Source organism: Rhinopithecus bieti, unplaced genomic scaffold (genome assembly GCF_001698545.2).
Source record: "Rhinopithecus bieti isolate Rb0 unplaced genomic scaffold, ASM169854v2 scaffold_32081, whole genome shotgun sequence".
NCBI classification, from domain to species: Eukaryota; Metazoa; Chordata; class Mammalia; order Primates; family Cercopithecidae; genus Rhinopithecus; species Rhinopithecus bieti.
Window position 1 is genome coordinate 2,056,444 of NW_016814436.1, and position 18,976 is coordinate 2,075,419.

General features: G+C 41.1%; 1 protein-coding gene across 1 annotated transcript in view; it reads right to left on the reverse strand.

The window, feature by feature from the left end:
* The window catches only part of NFAT5 (nuclear factor of activated T cells 5), a 53,261-nt gene that overhangs the window by 13,061 nt on the left and 21,224 nt on the right, over window positions 1-18,976 (reverse strand). Inside the window, exons 5-6 of the mRNA XM_017850740.1 lie at window positions 11,837-11,969; window positions 4,215-4,298 (exon numbers count right to left, since the gene is read on the reverse strand). Of these exons, the coding sequence (XP_017706229.1) occupies window positions 4,215-4,298; window positions 11,837-11,969 (217 nt within the window). The remainder of the gene's footprint in view (window positions 1-4,214; window positions 4,299-11,836; window positions 11,970-18,976) is intronic.

Sequence of the window (18,976 nt, forward strand, 5' to 3'; positions counted from 1 at the left end):
GGGCACCTGTAAATCTCAGCTACTGGAGAGACTGAGCCAGGAGAATCACTTGAACCCAGGAGGCAGAGGTCGGAGATTGCAGTAAGCTGAGACCATGCCACTGCACTCCAGCCTGGGCAACAAAGCAAGACTCCATCTCAAATAATAATAATAATAAATAAAAATAAAAATACACAGTCTGTATTTTTCTTTTTAAAAATATTCATTCATTCATTCATTCACTCACTCATTCAATTAGAGGCAGGGTCTCATTCTGTTACCCAGGCTGGAGTGCAGTACCTGCAGCCTCAAACTCCGGGATTCAAGTGATTCACCCACCTCAGTCTCTTGAGTAGTTGGGATTATAGGCACTAGCCACTGTACCTGGCTTATATTGTTATTAACGGTATTTTTGGTCTAAAAATTTCCATGTTTACAGACAAGATTATATTATAATTCAATTAGAAATTACATATAAATAAATATATCACCTATACAGTTACTGCTTAACAGATCTACAATTTTTCTTAAAATGTATTTAGGGCTGGGCGCGGTGGCTCACGCCTGTAATCCCAGCACGTTGGGAGGCCGAGGCAGGCGGATCACGAGGTCAGGAGATTGAGACCATCCTGGCTAACACGGTGAAACCCCATCTCTACTAAAAAATACAAAAAATTAGCTGGGCGTGGTGGCGGGCGCCTGTAGTCCCAGCTACTCGGGAGGCTGAGGCAGGAGAATGGCATGAACCCGGGAGGCAGAGCTTGCAGTGAGCCGAGATCGCGCCACTGCACTCCAGCCTGGGCGACACAGCGAGACTCCGTCTCGACAAAAAAAAAAAAAGATGTATTTAGATAGTAATGCTTATTATCTTCTCCCTCTTTCTGGAAAGTGAGACTAGGTAGAGTAAGTTGAGCAGGAGTCTTTTATCTATCCTCAGCTGACCACTGACAAGTATGTCTACTGGTAAAGACAAAGAGTAAAAGGACATTTGAGTCTAATGCTCATGCAAAGATGTAAGTCTTTCTACTGTCATATGCACAAAGGTCACAGAGGTTAATTTTATTTATGTTCCAATCCTTTTTTTTTTTTTTCCCAGAGTCTCACTCTGTTGCCCAAGCTGGAGTGCAGTGGCTCAATCTGGGCTCACTACAACCTTCGCCTCCTGGATTCAAGCGATTCTCCTGTCTCAGCCTCCCAACTAGCTGAGATTACAGGCACACGCCACCATGCCCGGCTAATTTTTTATTTTTAGTAGTGACAGGGTTTTGCCATGTTGGCCAGGCAGGTCTCAAACTCCTGACCTCAGGTGATCCACCAGCCTGACCTCCCAAAGTGCTGGGATTACAGGTGTGAGCCACTGCATCTGGCCTTGTTCCAATTTTTTCTAAGTCTAGTCCCACCAAAAACAGTCCAAAATGTCTCCAGGCCAGACATTAAGTTTGTCAGATATGTTCCATCTTGTTAATTTAATAATAATCTTCTAGTCAACTTCAATTCAGTAGTATATTATAAATGAAAATATCAGATTAATTTTTTTCTCCTTCTCACTAAGAATTAATTCGCTCTAAGAACATCAAGCTGGCGTCAATGCATTACAATTCAACATTTGCATTTTTTCTCAAGTAATCTCTATTTACCAAACTATTTCTCATATGTGATTTATACATATATTTTTCGAGGTAGAGTTTTACTCTGTCGCCCAGGCTGGAGTGCAGTGGCATGATCTTGGCTCACTGCAATCCCTGCCTCCCGGGTTCGAGCAATTCTTCTGCCCAATCTCCCGAGCAGCTGGGATTACAGGCACGCACCACCACGCCCAGCTAAATTTTGTATTTTTAGTAGAGATGAGGTTTCACCATGTTGGCCAGGCTGGTCTCAGATTCCTGACCTCAGGTGATCCACCCACCTCAGCCCCTCAAAGTGCTGGGATTATAGGTGTGAGCCACCATGCCCAGCCTGATTTAAATTTTTTATCAAAAAGGTACAATTTTTAATCAAAAAATTTCTGCTTTGTTTTGTTTTTGAGAGTCTTGTTCCTTTGCCCATGCTGGAGTGTAGTGGTACGATCACAGCTCAATCCAGCTTCAACCTCTTCAGATTAAACAATCCTCCTACCTCGGTATCATGAATAGCTAGGATGATAGGTGCATGCCACCATGCCCGGTTAATGTTTTTAATTTTTTTTTTTTTTTTTTTTTTTTGAGACCGAGTCCTGCTCTGTTGCCCAGGCTGGAGAGCAGTGGCACAATCTCGGCTCACTGCAACCTCTACTTCCAGGCTTCAAGCGATTCTCTTGCCTCAGCCTCCAGAGTAGCTGGGATTACAGGCACATATCACCATGCCAGGCTAATTTTTTTTGTATTTTTAGTAGAGATGGGGTTTCGCCATGTTGACCAGACTGGTCTCGAACTCCTGACCTCAGGTGATCTGCAAAGCTCAGCCTCCCAAAGTGCTGAGATTAAAGGCATGAGCCACCGCACCTGGCCTATTTTTTTTTTTGTTTTGTTTTGAGATGGGAGTTTCGCTCTTGTTGCCCAGATTGAAGTACGGTGGCACGATCTCGGCTCACTGCAACCTCTGCTTCCTGGATTCAAACAATTCTCCTGTCTCAGCTTCTCGAGTAGCTGGGATTACAGGCATGTACCACCATGCCCGGCTAATTTTGTATTTTTACTAGAGAATGGGTTTCTCCATGTTGGTCAGGCTGGTCTTGAATGCCTGACCTCAAGTGATCCGCCCGCCTCGGCCTCCCAAAGTGCTGGGATTACAGGCGTGAGCCACTGTGCCTGGCCTGTTTTAATTTTTTTTTTTTGTAGAGACAAGAAATCTTCTCACTGTGCTGCCCATATCTGTTCAGCAATAACTATAGATGATGCATTTAATTATTAGCCAATGGATATTTATCATCTCAAATTTCTGGACTCAAGTAATCTTCCTACCTTGGTCTCCCAAAGTGCCGGGACTACAGGTGTGACCCACCGTGCCTGGCCTTACTTTCCTTTTTTTTTTTTTTTTTTGGAGACAGGGTCTCGCTCTGTGACCCAGGCTGGAGTACAGTGGCGTGCTCTTGGCTCACTGCAACCTCTGCCTCCCAGTTAAAGAGATTCTCCTGACTCAGCCTCCCGAGCAGCTGGGACTACAGGCACCTGCCACCACCCCTGGCTAATTTTGTATTTTTTTTTTTGAGACGGAGTCTCGCTCTGTCGTCCCGGGCTGGAGTGCAGTGGCCGCATCTCAGCTCACTGCAAGCTCTGCCTCCCAGGTTCACGCCATTCTCCTGCCTCAGCCTCTCGAGTAGCTGGGACTACAGGCGCCCGCCACCTCGCCCGGCTAGTTTTTTTGTATTTTTTTAGTAGAGACGGGGTTTCACCATNTCGCTCTGTGACCCAGGCTGGAGTACAGTGGCGTGCTCTTGGCTCACTGCAACCTCTGCCTCCCAGTTAAAGAGATTCTCCTGACTCAGCCTCCCGAGCAGCTGGGACTACAGGCACCTGCCACCACCCCTGGCTAATTTTGTATTTTTTTTTTTGAGACGGAGTCTCGCTCTGTCGTCCCGGGCTGGAGTGCAGTGGCCGCATCTCAGCTCACTGCAAGCTCTGCCTCCCAGGTTCACGCCATTCTCCTGCCTCAGCCTCTCGAGTAGCTGGGACTACAGGCGCCCGCCACCTCGCCCGGCTAGTTTTTTTGTATTTTTTTAGTAGAGACGGGGTTTCACCATGTTAGCCAGGATGGTCTCGATCTCCTGACCTTGTGAACCGCCCGTCTCGGCCTCCCAAAGTGCTGGGATTACAGGCTTGAGCCACCGTGCCCGGCCTAATTTTTGTATTTTTAGTAGAGACAGGGTTTCACCATGTTGGCCAGGCAGATCTTGAACTGCTGACCTCAAATGATCTACCTGCCTCGGCCTCCCAAAGTGCTAGGATTACAGGCATGAACCACTGTGCCCGGCTTCATATACTTTTAATATTGGGGAATTAAAAAAACAAAAAACAAAAAAACAAAACTCCTCCACTCCAATGTACTTTAAAAATATATAAACATATTCAGCAAGAAAAATATCAAATTGGAAAACAAGTCTCTACATTTAGTAAAGTTAAACACGTATTTATTTTACAATATGGAAGATACCCTGCAAAGTATTATAAGTACTTAAGAGAAAACAAAACAGTAAGGTGTGCTAGAGAAAACATACAGGAGCACCTAATTACGATTTTTGAGAATAATCTACTTGGTACCTTTCATGGCCTCTTCAAAGGAGCAAGGTCTTGCTGGACTAGATACTTCCTTCTTCACATTTACATTCAAAGCACCAGCTGCTGCTATTTAAAAAAAAAAGATTAATGTATTTATCTACGTTTACTCATACTAAAAACCTTATATCTTAAATTCTTTAATTAGAATATCTTGTCACACAGTATCATTTAATTATTTGTTTAGCAGAAATTCTAGTTGAGGTAATTTTCTATCCTCTAAATTCTCCAATCTTCAAGTGGGCAGAGCATGTGATCACTTAGCAAAACAAAACCAGGCCGGGTGCAGTGGCTCACATCTGTAATCCCAGCACTTTGGGAAGCCAAGGTGGGTGATCACTTGCGGTCAGGAGTTCAAGACCAGCCTGACCAACATGGTGAAACCCCATCTTTTTTTTTTGAGACAGAGTCTTGCTCTGTTGCCCAGGCTGCAGTGCAATGGCATGATCTTCGATCACTGCAACCTCCGCCTCCTGGGTTCAAGCAATTCTCTGCCTCAGCCTCCTGAGTAGCTGGGATTACAGGTGCCTGCCACCACTCCCGGCTAAATTTTTTTGTATTTTTAGTAGAGACAGGGTTTCACTATCTTGGCCAGGCTGGTCTTGAACTCCTGACCTTGTGATCCACCCGCCTTGGCCTTCCAAAGTGCTGGGATTACAGGTGTGAGCCACCATGCCCAGCCTAATTATCTATTTATTTATTTATTTTTGAGACAGAGTCTCGCTAGGTCACCCAGGAGTGCAGTGGTATGATCTTGGGTCACTGCAACATCCACCTCCCAGGTTCAAGCCATTCTCCTGCCTTAGCCTCTTGATTTCAAGTAGCTGGGATTTCAAGTGCACGCCACCATGCCAGGCTAATTATTTATTTATTTTTTGGAGATGGAGTTTCACTCTTGTTACCCAGGCTGGAGTGCAATGGTGCAGTCAAGGCTCACTGCAACCTCCACCTCCTGGGTTCAAGGGATTCTCCTGCCTCAGCCTCCCGAGTAGCTGGGACTACAGGCGCACACCACCACACCTGGCTAATTTTTGTATTTTCAGTACAGATGGGGTTTCACCATGTTGGCCAGGCTGGTCTCAAACTCCTGACCTCAGGTGATCTGCCCATCTTAGCTTCCCAAAGTGCTGGGATTATAGGTGTGAGCCACTGCACTGGCTGCTAGGCTAATTTTTATATTTTTAGTAGAGATGGGGTTTCACCGTGTTGGCCAAGCTGGTCTCAAACTTCTGATTTCAAGTGATCTGCCCACCTTGGCCTCCCAAAGTGCTGGGATTATAGGCTTGAGTGCCCAGCCTACTATAAATTTAATGGGCCTAAGAATATAAATCAGTTCTAAAAACTAAAGTTTAATAAATTACAAATAAATTGGTTCTTGCTTCAAATGATTATATATTTTATTTGAATACACTTTATTTTTTTTTTCTTTGAAACAAGGTCTGGGGCTCTGTCACCCAGGCTGGAGTGCAGTGGCGTGACATCGGCTCACTGCAACTTCTACCTCCCAGGCTCAAGCCATCCACCCACCTCAGCCTCCTGAGTAGCTGGAACTACAGGCGCATGCTGCCACGACAGGCTAATTTTTATATTTTTGGTAGAGACGGTGTTTTGCCATGTTGCCCAGGTTGGTCTCAAACTGCTGAGCTCAAGCAATCTGCCCACCTCAGACTCCCAAACTGCTGGGATTACAGGCATGAACCATCGTGCTTGGCCTTAATTTCTACTTTTCTTTCTTCTTTTTCTTTTCTTCTTTTTTTTTTTTTTGAGATGGAGTTTCGTTCTTGTTGCCCAGGCTGGAGTGCGATGGCGTGATCTCGGCTCACTGCAACCTCCGCCTCCTGGGTTCAAGCAATTCTCCTGCCTTAGCCTCCTGAACAGCTGTGATTACAGGCATGACCCACCACACCCAGCTAATTTTGTATTTTTAGTAGAGACGGGGTTTCTCCATGTTGGTCAGGCTGGTCTCTAACTCCCGACCTCAGGTGATCTACCGGCCTTGGTCTCCAAAAGTGCTGGGATTCCATTTGTGAGCCACCACGCTCGGCCAATTTCTATTGTTCAATATATTTATTTTATATTTTCTAATATGTCAAATGATATAATGAAAATAAAGAGAGGAATTTGTACATATCTCCTGTGAATGAAGTTAAATAATTTATCTTAGTATGCTTCACAGTAGGTCCAACAAATGATTTATAGGCAACTGAATGGAAAAAAATACACATAAAATATTTATGCATGACATTAATTCTAGTAACAATAGATTTAAAAATATAAACTAATCCTTGAAAAAAATTTAAATTTCTATTTTTAAATCATGTTATTAGTAATTTTAAAATTCTTCTTATTCTTTTTTTGAGATAGGGTCTTGCTCTGTTGTCCAGGCTGGGGGTACACTGGCCTGATCACAGCTTACTGCATCCTCAACCTCTCAGACTCAAGCGATCCTCTCACCTCAGCCTCCCGAGTAGCTGGGACTACAGGCACATGCCACCATGTCTAGCTTAGTATTATTTTTTCTTTGTAGGGATGGGGGGGTGTCACTATATCGCCCAGGCTGGTCTCGAACTCCTGGGCTCAAGTGATCCTCTTGCCTCAGCCTCCTGAAGTGTCAGGACCACAGATGTGAGCCACCTCACACAGCCAGTAATTTCTTTTTAGAAAAACAAGATGTTAAATATTACATCCCCATTTATTATAGAAATCACCACTGTGGAGTTACAGCAAATAATGTCTAGTGTGATTTCTGGGTCTGAATAGGCTGTAGTCAAAAAAAATTTAAGATGTTTTAATGGCTAAGCAAAGCTTCAGAGACTATCAATAAAAGAAAGGTTTTATGACTCTGGAAAGTATCTAAGTGCCTGAGAGCATACACATTTTGATTTGGGGCAGTATGGCCCCATTGGGTGTTAGATGGTCTGTACCTTGAAGAATGTGTGGAACTAGGATATGTTCACTTGAGCCTCTGCCTTGACCCTACCTTTAGACCATGTAACAGGCACCCAGGATTCCTAGATTTTCTTTTCTTTTTTTTTTTTTTGAGATGGAGTCTCACTCTGTCACCCAGGCTGGAGTAAAGTGGCGCAATCTCGGCTCACTGCAAGCTCCGCCTCCTGGGTTCATGCCATTCTCCTGCCTTAGCCTCCTGAGTAGCTGGGACTACAGGTGCCCGCCACCATGTCCAGCTAATTTTTTGTATTTTTTAGTAGAGATGGGTTTCACTGTGTTAGCCAGGATGGTCTCGATCTCCTGACCTCATGATCCACCCGCCTCGGCCTCCCAAAGGGCTGGGATTATAGGCATGAGCCACTGTGCCCGGCTGATCTCTAGATTTTCTGTACAACTATCCTAGATTTTGTGAGCACTCTTAGGCATATCAGATGGAAGCACTGATTAAGGTATCAAAAGGCTTCCAAGTATAGGATGGAGCCAAAAACTGTCAAAAGAAGGGTGGCAGGTAGGGATGCTCTCTCCTCATGCTACCACAGCCCAGCTTAGAATTCAAAGCAGTTTGAAAATTCTAAATTCAAATTTAGCCTTTCAGGTTGTTATGAGGGTATTTTGGTCAAAATAGTATAGGAGATATATTTCACTTAATGATTTGTTAGTTTTATTTATAATTTTTAAGTATTTCAACAAATAGTATTAACAGTCACCACTTCTACTCCAACCCGTAAATATTAGGATGGACCTTGTTTTGGCTGCTATAATTATACACTATTGAGTAATCAAATATTTAACAACAGTCCCTAAATGAACCACAACAGCTATTAGTTTGCCATACTGAGATAGGCCAAATTTTCTGTGCCCAAGTTTTCCTGAAATCATATTCTCTCTCATGGACACTTGAAAAGACTATCCTATTTCATAAAATACAAAAAAGTAAAATTGTGGCTCATGCTTGTAATCCCAACATTTTGAGAGGCTGAGGCGGGTGGATCACTTGAGGTCAGGAGTTAGAGACCAGCCTGGCCAACATGGTGAAACCCTGTGTCTACTAAAAATACAAAAATCAGCCAGGTGTGGTGGTGGGCACCTGTAGTCCCAGACACTTGGGAGGCTGTGGCAGGAGAATCGCCTGTATCTGGGAGGTGGAGGTTGCAGTGAGTCGAGATCGTGCCATTGTACTCTAGCCTGGATGACAGAGCAAAATTCCAACTCAAAAGAAAAAAAAAAAAGGAAAACTGCGGGAAGGCTAATTAGCTGTATCATAGAGGCAGAAGTTAAGGCATTAGATTGTATTAGAAAGTCTGCATACCTTATATTTATTCAAACAAGGTTTTCTAAGAGTGATTGCTATCTCTAACATACAAAATACGTGGGGAAAAACTTGAAAGAGCAAAAATATGGTAATGATTGCCTAAGAATGGCCAAAATTAGGCAATTAGTATAGCCTTTGAAGTAGAATAGTTAAAAGCTGTTTATTCAGCAATTTATTGAAGGGCAATTTTTAATAATTAGCATTTATCACTAAGAAATGAGGATTCTTAATGTTGATACTAAGTACTTCAAAGTCCTGAAGTCTCTATAATTAATCAACAAAAACAAAGAAACAAGTGAAGACAAGAAAATCTCAGTGTTTTCAGAATAGCAAAACCTTTAAGGCTATTCCCTGACATAAACTCCTTTCCCTTCCAACACAACTGATGCAGAAGCTCATCAGGAAAAAAATCCTATGTATTAATTATACCATCTTTCTTCTCATGTTTGTGCAAGCTCCTGCAAAACATTAAATGTCAATATTTAGTAACTAACAGTTACTAAAATGCTTTAACTATCATTAATTTTCTTTCCCCCCTTTTTCTTTTTGAGACGGAGTCTCACTCTGTCGCCCAGGCTGGAGTACAGTGGCGCAATCTCAGCTTACTGCAAACTCTGCCTCCCAGGTTCACACCATTCTCCTGCCTCAGCCTCTCGAGTAGTTGGGACTACAGGTGCCCACCACCAGGCCCGGTTAATTTTTTTGTATTGTTAGTAGAGACGGGGTTTCACCGTGTTAGCCAGGATGGTCTCAATTTCCTGACCTCGTGGTCCGCCTGCCTTGGCCTCCCAAAGTGCTGGGATTACAGGCGTGAGCCACCGTGCCCAGCCAACTATTAATTTTACATCAAATTTCCTTAGATGTTTGAAGCCTTCCTAGAAAGGAAACAATAAAATATTTGGTCTTTGAGAATAAACCAATCTTCTTTCTCCTATTTTTGTTGAAGCCAGGATATTATTTCTAAACTTTGCCTTTTGGTCCAAAGTTTTACACATGATCTTTAATTCTGAGACAAATATCAAGGTTTTTTTTTGTTTGTTTGTTTTGTTTTTTGACAAAATCTCACTCTGTTGCCCAGGGTAGACTACAGTGGCGTGATCTTGGCTCACTGCAACCTCCACCTCCTGGGTTCAAGAGATTCTCCTGTCTCAGCCTCCCACGTAGGTGGGTCAATAGGTGCCCACCATCATGCCTGGCTAATTTTGTATTTTAGTAGAGAGGGGTTTCACCATTTTGGCCAGGCTGGTTTTGAATTCCTGGCCTTAAGTGATTCGCCTGCCTTGGCCTCCCAAAGTGCTAGGATTATAGGCGTGAGCCACCACTCCAGGCCTTCAAGGGGTATTTTAACAGTGCTGTACTGTGGCATACCTTTTGCAGCAAATTAGTAGAAAATAATGCTGCAAAATTCAGATATGATTAAAAATAAAATAGGAGGCTGGGAGTGCTGGCTCACGCCTATAATCCCAGCACTTTGAGAGGCTGAGGCGGGCAGATCACCTGAGGTCAAGAGTTTGAGACCAGCCTGGCCAACATGGCAAAACCCTGTCTCTACTAACAAAAATTAGCCATGCATGGTGGTGCATGCCTGTAGTGCCAGCTACTCATGAGAGGCTGAGGTAGGAGAATCGCTTGAACCTAGGATGCAGAGGTTGCAGTGACCTGGGATCACGCCACTGCACTCCATCCTGGGCAACACAAGACTCCATCTCAAAAAGGAAAGAAAATAAGAAATAGAAAAATTAAGTGATAGAAAGCAATTAACTTAAACTAGTTGTAATTCTGTCCTAGCTACTGTTTTCTTCACTTTTTGATGCCAGGGCTTTCTTTCTCTGTCACCTTTCTTTACCTTCTACCTCACTGGATCTTGAACTATATGGAAATACATACTAATAAACTACAGATAGAGAAGAACTGCTAATTCTGAAGTATGCCTGAGACTGGATTGAACTGAACCAATGGTAAACATGGCAGAAGCCAAGCCTAGGTCAATGGAGCATGCAAAGAGTTTCCATTTCCAAAATGTTCTCCCCATTTCTGCCAAAAGGAGGCTTTTTTCTTTTTTCAGGCATCTAAATGAATGCAGGCAAATAACTTGTGAGACACTTCATAAACAGGTATCTTCTAAACTTTTAATATTTTAGGGTCGGACGTGGTGGCTCACGCCTGTAATCCCAACACTTTGGGAGGCCAAGGCAGGCAGATCACAAGGTTAGGAATTTGAAAGCAGCCTGGCTAACACGGTGAAACAAGGAGAAACCCATTTCTACTGAAAAAACAAAAATTAGCTGGGCATGGTAGTACATGCCTGTAGTCCCAGCTATTTGGGAGGCTGAGGCAGGAGAATAGTTTGAACCCAGGAGGTGGAGGTTGCAGTGAGCCAAGATCGCACCACTGCACTCCAGCCTGGGCAACAGAGCGAGACTCTGTCTCCTCCCCCCACACACACACACACACACAAAAATTAGCTCCTCTAATTTCTAAAATATCGGGTTTTTGTTTTGTTTTGTTTTCTGTTTTTGAGACAGTCTTGCTCTATCGCCCAGGCTGGAGTGCAATGGTACAATCTCAGCTCACTGCAACCTGTACCTCTCGGGTTCAAGCAATTCTCCTTCCTCAGCCTCCCTAGTAGCTGGGATTACAGGCGCCCGTCACCACACCCAGCTAATTTTTTTGTGTGTATTTTTAGTAGAGACAGGGTTTTACCACGTTGGCAGCGTCGTCTCAAACCCCTGACCTCAAGTGATCCACCGGCCTCGGCCTCCCAAAGTGCTGAGATTCTAGGTGTTAGTCACCGCACCCGGCCTAAAATACCATTTTAACACGACCACTTAAAGTTATATTTAAAATATTTATCAGGTATTATGGGGCAATATAGAAAGAAAAAACAATTTATTCACCATCAGTCTTTGATGAGATTTTTTATTTTATCACTTGTCACTCTAGTTTATCTCCTCTCTCTCTCAAAATGTACCCTATAAACCAGCCAAACTAAACTGTTAGCAATTTCCCAGAGTTGTCACTTTCATGTTTCTACACATAAGCAGTAGTCAATGCATGGAAATTCTTACGGAGGAGTAACCTGTAAGATAGTTTCAGAGAATCTGACTTCAGAGCATTGCTGGCTTATATTATTATAATGTAAGGTAGAAATGATTCCTTAACATAAGAGTAAAAGCAGTATTTGGTGGCTGTCTTCTTAGAAAATAATGCCATTTCCAAAATAAACTAACATCAATTCATCTTAGTAAGCAACTTTCTTTTTGAGATGGCTAGTCATCTTCATATTCGTTCAAAAAACTGGAAATTAACTATTCGTTTTAGTTCTGAATTTTTCATTTTGACATACCTGGGTCTGGAGTGTAAGTGAATGGTTGAACATCATGAGATCTTCCAGCGTTCGTCACTACATATATTCCCACTGACACAGGCAAAGTTATATGTTGGTCATGATAGGGGGGAACCTTCACAATAAGATGATTCTAATGTAAAGAAAAGTACAAGAGTTGGAAAAGAAGCAACATTTATATTTAAAATTTTTAAATTAAGTATATTTCCTGTTAGCTGTCAAGTTTAAAAAGTGATTAAAATAAAAGAATGTATTTTACAGCTCAGGTTCACAGGCATCAGGATATTAATCTTAACACTGCTTTAAAGGTAAAATCCAAGTGTTTTGCAATGGCTTACAAGGTCAAGATCCCTGCCCTGTCAACTACATCTCATTCCTCCTCTTCTAGTTCACTATACTGTAGCCACACTGACCTCAGTCCCTTCTTTTAACATGCTAAACTCAGTTTTACCTCAGATTCTCTATACTTGCTATTCTCTTCAACTGCAATATTCTTCCTTCACCTCCTCAAATGGTGAGTTCCTAATCCATTATCAGGTTAGATACAAATGTCACCTCAGAGAAGCCTTCCCTGATCATTCTATTTAAAGCAAAACCCTTCCCCAACCTTATAACATAATATTGTTTATTTCCATAACAGCACTTATCATCACCCCTGAAATTACCCTATTTGCTTGTTTTTTGGTCTCTCTCCAAACACAAGAATGTAAGCTCCATGAGGATCTAGGTTGTTTTGTTCTTCACTCTGTCTCACTTGTAAAGAATAGTACCTTACATAAGGTACATATTGAATAAAAGAATGAATACATTATTAGAAAAAAATATGCCCACCAAGGGCAAAGTCAGTTACCATATGTTCTGTACAACCTCAGTGTGAGATGTATTTCACAATGCAGTTCGCTACTCCTAACAACATAATTCTCATTTTAAGTTAAACTGGATTCAGTTTATCCACATCTCAGTAAACCAAAGATGTTTTTAGTTGCAATAGTGGTGGAAGCATTCTTATAAGAGAAAGGTAGAGTTCTTAATGTTTCATCAGTACTTAACTCAAGGGGACTGTATCTTCTTAGAGGGTAATAAGAGCCATATTTGACTTTTTTTCTTCTCCCCTAGTAGATTATTATAATGGTAGGGGATATCATAGGGCAGTCATTATGCTTTTTTACTAATGATCTGATTTGTAGGAGGCCAAAGCTGACAGCTGAGGGTGATGTGAGTTTGATGACATTTAAAATTTAGTTGGACTATATAGTTCGTTGACTCAGTTGAATAGAAAACATGGGACAAATTAGATCAAGGTCAAGGTTTCCATTTCTGAGAATTTAATTTGTTTCTGAGCCATCTTAAAATACTCTCTGAAATACAGTCACATTACAAATAAAGAACTAGGCCAGGTGCAGTGGCTCACGCCTGTAATCCCAATACTTTGGGAGGCCGAGGTGGGCAGACCACCTGAGGTCAGGAGTTCAAGACCAGCCTGGCCAACATGGCGAAACTCCATCTCTACTAAAAATACAAAAAATAAGCCAGCTGTGGTGGCACACATCTGTAATCCCAGCTACTCGGGAGGCCGAGGCAGAAGACTCGTTTGAACCCGGAGGGTGCAGGTTGCAGTGAGCCAAGATCGCGCCATTGCACTCCAGCTTGGGCAACAAGAGCGAAACTCTGTCTCAAAATAAATAAATAAATAAACAGAACTAGCTGGGAGGCTGAGGTGGGCGGATCACCTGAGGTCAGGAGTTTGAGAACAGCCTGACCAACATGGGGAAACCCCATCTCTACTAAAAATACAAAATTAGCCGGACGTGGTGGTACAGGCCTGTAATCCCAGCTACTCGGGAGACTGAGGTAGGACAATCACTTGAACACAGGAGGTAGAGGTTGCGGTGAGACAAGAGCGCGTCCGTCATTGCACTCCAGCCTGGGCAACAAGAGCATAACTCTGTCTCTAAAAAAAAAAAAAAAGAACTAGCTTCTAATTTATGGCATTAACAGAATGCCTCCTAAGTTAGCCATCTCAAAAAAATCACATTTTTTTCAACGAGGTGGAAAAACACGTACAAATATGCATACATCCACAGTTATGAAGCAGGAGCTAAATCTGAACACATACAAGGTCATAAAAAAATGCACTGGTATTGATCCAACTTCTAAGAAACAGAGTTACTGAATCTTGTCTACCCTCATTTTTACTCTGTTGTTTAAACACTACAACTAAGTCACAGAAACAGTCTACCTAGAGTTAAGGAGATGGGTGAATGAACAGCTTGTGAGAGCTTCCACTCTTAAAATTATTTGGCAAACTCCATAATTCAAATTATTCTTTTGAATAAAAACTTGTTTCTTGGCAATTAGTAACAGGATTAGTGTCTACAAATCAGATGCATATTTTATCAAAATACTTTTACTCTACTTGCTTTGGAGAGCATATTTAAGTAAAACTAATTTTGAAAGCTTTAAAAAACCAAATGAACCTATTTTGCTACTAATTCTTCAAACTTCCTCAATCTGAATCTAGAAATTCTACAACTGATCTGAATTAAAAATTCAGTAAACTGTGACTAGTGATCAAAAGCTATTTTTAATACCCTCTCATAAATTAGAATCAATTAAATATCACTGAGCTAGGAATACAATACATACAAAACATGCAAAGGGTTGGGAGACCTTGGGAGCAGGTATAATGCTCTTCGGGATAAAAAGAGGAAAATAATTGAATTTTAATTTCTTACAAAAATCTGCTTAGATTCAAAATAACTTTTCCCTAGCAGATAATCTTTTTCAGAGTATACCAGCAATGGTGCTAGATATCTTTGATTCTTCTATGAGATACTTTTTCTTTTGTCACATTAATTTTACAGTTGGGAATATATATAATTAGACTATCTACAATTAGACTTAACCAAAGACCCATTACAAAATTACTCTTAGAACCGATTTGAAAAACATAACCTCCGAGCTTTCACGTCTTTGTTTAGTTGTTCCCACAGATTCTTCTGAGGATCTTTTTTTTGTACTTCTTTCAAGAATTTTCTTTCCACATTTATACCATCTTCCCTTGAGCTATCCTTTTATGTATATTTGTATATATAGATTGAATATCCCTTCATATACATATTTTAATAGGTAATTAATGTTATATATAACTCATCTACAGTTGTTAAAAGGGAATAGATACAATGAACAACCATGTACCCATCATATTTGGTATACATGAGCATGAGGTATACTATGGACCACAAATACTGAAGAATTGTTTTCCCAGATTTCATTAGTCTCAATATTTATAATATTATATTACTTTTTTTTTTTTTTTGAGACGGAGTTTCACTCCTGTAGCCCAGGCTGGAGTGCAATGGCGTGATCTCAGCTCACTGCAGCCTCCGCTTCCTGGGTTCAAGTGATTCTCTTGCCTCAGCCTCCTAAGTAGCTGGGATTACAGGCATATGCCACTACACCCAGCAAATTTTTGTATTTTTAGTAGAGACGGGGTTTCACCATGTTGTCTAGGCTGGTCTCGAACTCCTGACCTCAGGTGATCTACCTGGCTCGGCCTCCCAAACTGCCGGGATCACAGGCATGAGCCATGTGCCTGGCAATATTTATAGTATTATAACAGAAAAAGTGTAATACCTGACGAATTGATTTTGGGTTTGCAACTGAATGGCTATTACAATCTTTCATAATTGCAATTTGTGAAATTATCTTTCAAAGGTCTTTTCTACTATACCATCTGCTGGGTATTTTTAAATATTGTAGAGATTCCCTTTCAACTTTTTTTGTGTAGGTCTAATACTTCTTTACTGATCACATCCGAAGTGTCTTTTCTGTTTTTTGTTTGAGACAGGGTCTCACTGTCACCCAGGTGGAAGTGCAGTGGCGGAATCAGGGCTCACTGCAGCCTCAACTTCCTGGGCTCAAGTGATTCTCCGAGCTCAAGAGATTCTCCGACCTCAGCCTCCCAAGTAGCTGGAACTACAGGCATGTGCCACCATGCCTGGCTATGTTTTAAATTTTTTGTAGAGATGGGATCTCACTATGTTGCCCAGGCTGGTCTTAAACTCCCAGCTTCAAGCAATCCTCCTGCCTCTACCTCCCAAAGTGCTGGGATTATAGGTACGAGTCACCACGCCCAGCCTCAACACATTTTCTTCCCCCTAAATGTTTACTTTGTGGGTTTTCTTCCTTTAATATAATCTCTAGAATCAATTCTCTAGGATCTCAGCTCTGATTCTACTCAAAGAAAAGGCTTCCAAGAAAACCCCTTTAGAAAAAAACAAACAAACAAACAAAAAAAACACCTCTCTCTGAAAAGATAAAATGAACAAAACCACAGAATTAATGACAGATTATATTATGATTTAGTTTGTTTACATACTTGCTTGCAAAAACCCCAGGACCTCTAGATATAGTCATCAAATAAGGATATAATTCCTTTCCATTCCACTACGTCTTATTTTTTATTATTATTATTTTTTAATCTACTGTAGCTGGCATAACTGCCCTGAAAAAAAGTGTTTTAAAAATATAACTACCCCATGCCTCAAAGGGAAAGAGAGAGAGAGAAAGCAAAACGGAGGTAGGGAGGGAGGATAACTTATGAATATAAAGTTCTATACAAAATAGCAAGTTAATACTATAATTTGTTGGGGCTATTTCATTGATATTTTGTATAATTTATAAGGCAAGTCTCTCAATCTCCAGAAATAGCCTCCTTATCTATAAATCTTTATCATAAGAATGACAATCATAATAGAGCATTACAAGCAAGGGAGTCTACATTAATCTAACCAATTTGTCAAGAAACAAAACATGTTCATAGCATACAACAGTACTGCATGAATAAATTAAGTTTCAGTTAGGATTAAAACTCTAGATATTTAAAGACCTGGCTGAAATTAGGGTTTGAGGTATCCTCAGAAAGAACAAATGAACCTTACTTAGACCACACAGTCACCCACCTTTTTCTTCAAGGTGAATAAAACGAACTAACAAGTTTTTCTTGTGTATCTATTAAGTGTTTGGTATTACAAGGAACACAGAAGAATTATAATACATTGCCTCTAACCTCCAGGAGTACTCCAGAGGAAGCTATTGTTGGTTCATGGGAGTGGAGATGGTCTGATCAAATAATGTAAGAAATAATAAAATGTTAGAGTCAGGAAAAAAAAAAAAGGAGTTTCAACTAATCTAATGAAAGCACTTATCTTACAGATCAGAAAACTGGGGCACAAAAGTGATTTGTCTTACTTAGTTAACACAGATTGCTAATGACAAAGCAGGTATTAGAACTTCAATTAAGACTAGTCTGACAATAAACCCTAGGAGATATTGCCCAATGGTCTGTGTGACAAAGGAATGTTTGTTAAGTCCCACTATCTCTTTTCCACAACATGTAGTAGCATAAGGCCAGAGGAAAACTTGCCACATAGCATTTGTCTAGGTATATAGGAATCTCTACACTATACGATATTGTGTAGGAAATAATTAACTTTACCCAGAGAGAGTTCTGGTCTTTACCTTTGGCTGCTAGGAGGTAATCTCTAGGTTCCTGCAATGTCTTGTGTGACAGTGGTATTTACTTGAGAGCTTTGGTCACTGGACAGTCTACCAATGTAATTTATAACAGGCTTTGGAACACACCATATCAATTCCAACCTCGTTGTAGTGAAGACCAAAGGTCAGCTGCATGGGCAGTATATAATCAGGTGTGAAATAATAACACGGGACACCAAAGGCTCGGGTGAGCTTCCCTGGCTGGTAATTCTCTTAGTATTGTTATTATCACACATTGCTATGCCAATATGGTAATGTCTTTCTGAGGATGACAGAAGGTTGGTGCCTGGGACACTCCTAGACCTTGTGTTATGCATCTCTCCCTTTAGCTGATTCTGATTTCTACCCTTTTGTTGTAAAACTATAGGCACTAGGCTGGGCGCAGTGGTTCATGCCTGTAATCCCAGCACTTTGGAGAGGCCGAGGCAGACGGATCACAAGGTCAGGAGATGGAGACCATCCTGGCCAATATGGTGAAACCCCATCTCTTCTAAAAATAAAAAAAATTAGTTGGACATGGTGGCACGTGCCTGTAGTCCCAGCTACTCAGGAGGCTGAGACAGGAGAATCGCTTGAACCAGGGAGTCAGAGGTTGCAATGAGGTGAAATCGCGCCACTGTACGCCAGCCTGGCGACACAGCAAGACTCTGTCTCAAAATAAAACAAAAAAACAAACAAACAAAATCCTATAGGCACTAAGTATAGCACTTTCCAGAGTTCTGTGAATTGTTCTAGGAAGTTATCAAATCCAAGGGGATGGTGGGAAAACCACTGTTTGAGCTACTCATTCAAAAAAAGACGGTGGCCTGGGGACCTTTGAACTTGTGTCTGGTATATGAAGTGGAAGCAGTCTTGGCTGTGCCCGGAGCCTTGAGTCTGGCAATATATTGGATGTATGTTTTAAATTTTATTAGGTTTTTAAAAATACACAAAGGATTAAAAAGTAAATTTTAAAATGACAAGGAAATTATAAACTTTTTGGATAAAGTGGCTATAGATTGCCCAAGTTTTGCCTCTTCTATTTTTCTACCTTCCTTCATGTGTTCTTTTCTTTCCCCATCAGCTTCTTACAGTAAATTTTAGGCTTTGGGTAATTGACACATTAGCTTGTTCCTGTTTCTCTCTTCTCTGTCTGTCTTCGGTCTATACCTGTACATACTACCTCTTCTGCATGTGCCCTTCTAACTTGCTTATAAATTTGGCCTTCTGTTAGTCTTAGTCTCAGTTTCCATGGGTTTGTTCCTGTCTGCTCTAAATACTAATTCCTAAACCAGGTCTTGATCCTTGTTTTCAAGTTTTCATTGTTATTTGGAAAACAATACATGGTGAGGTCCTACAAATACAGACTTTTTAATATCAGTGTGATGAGTGCTTCTAAACACAAGAAGGTTTAACAATCATAAAGCACCTGAAACATAACAGATTCTCAAAATACTGGTTTCCCTTTTATTTAACTATATAGTGGATTAAGGTTACGCAAATCCTCAGAGAAAATAAATATCAGGAAATAAATATTTTGTTTATTAACAATGGAAACATTTGCTAATGCTCTTAACTTTTAAAATAGAGGTGGTCATTTTA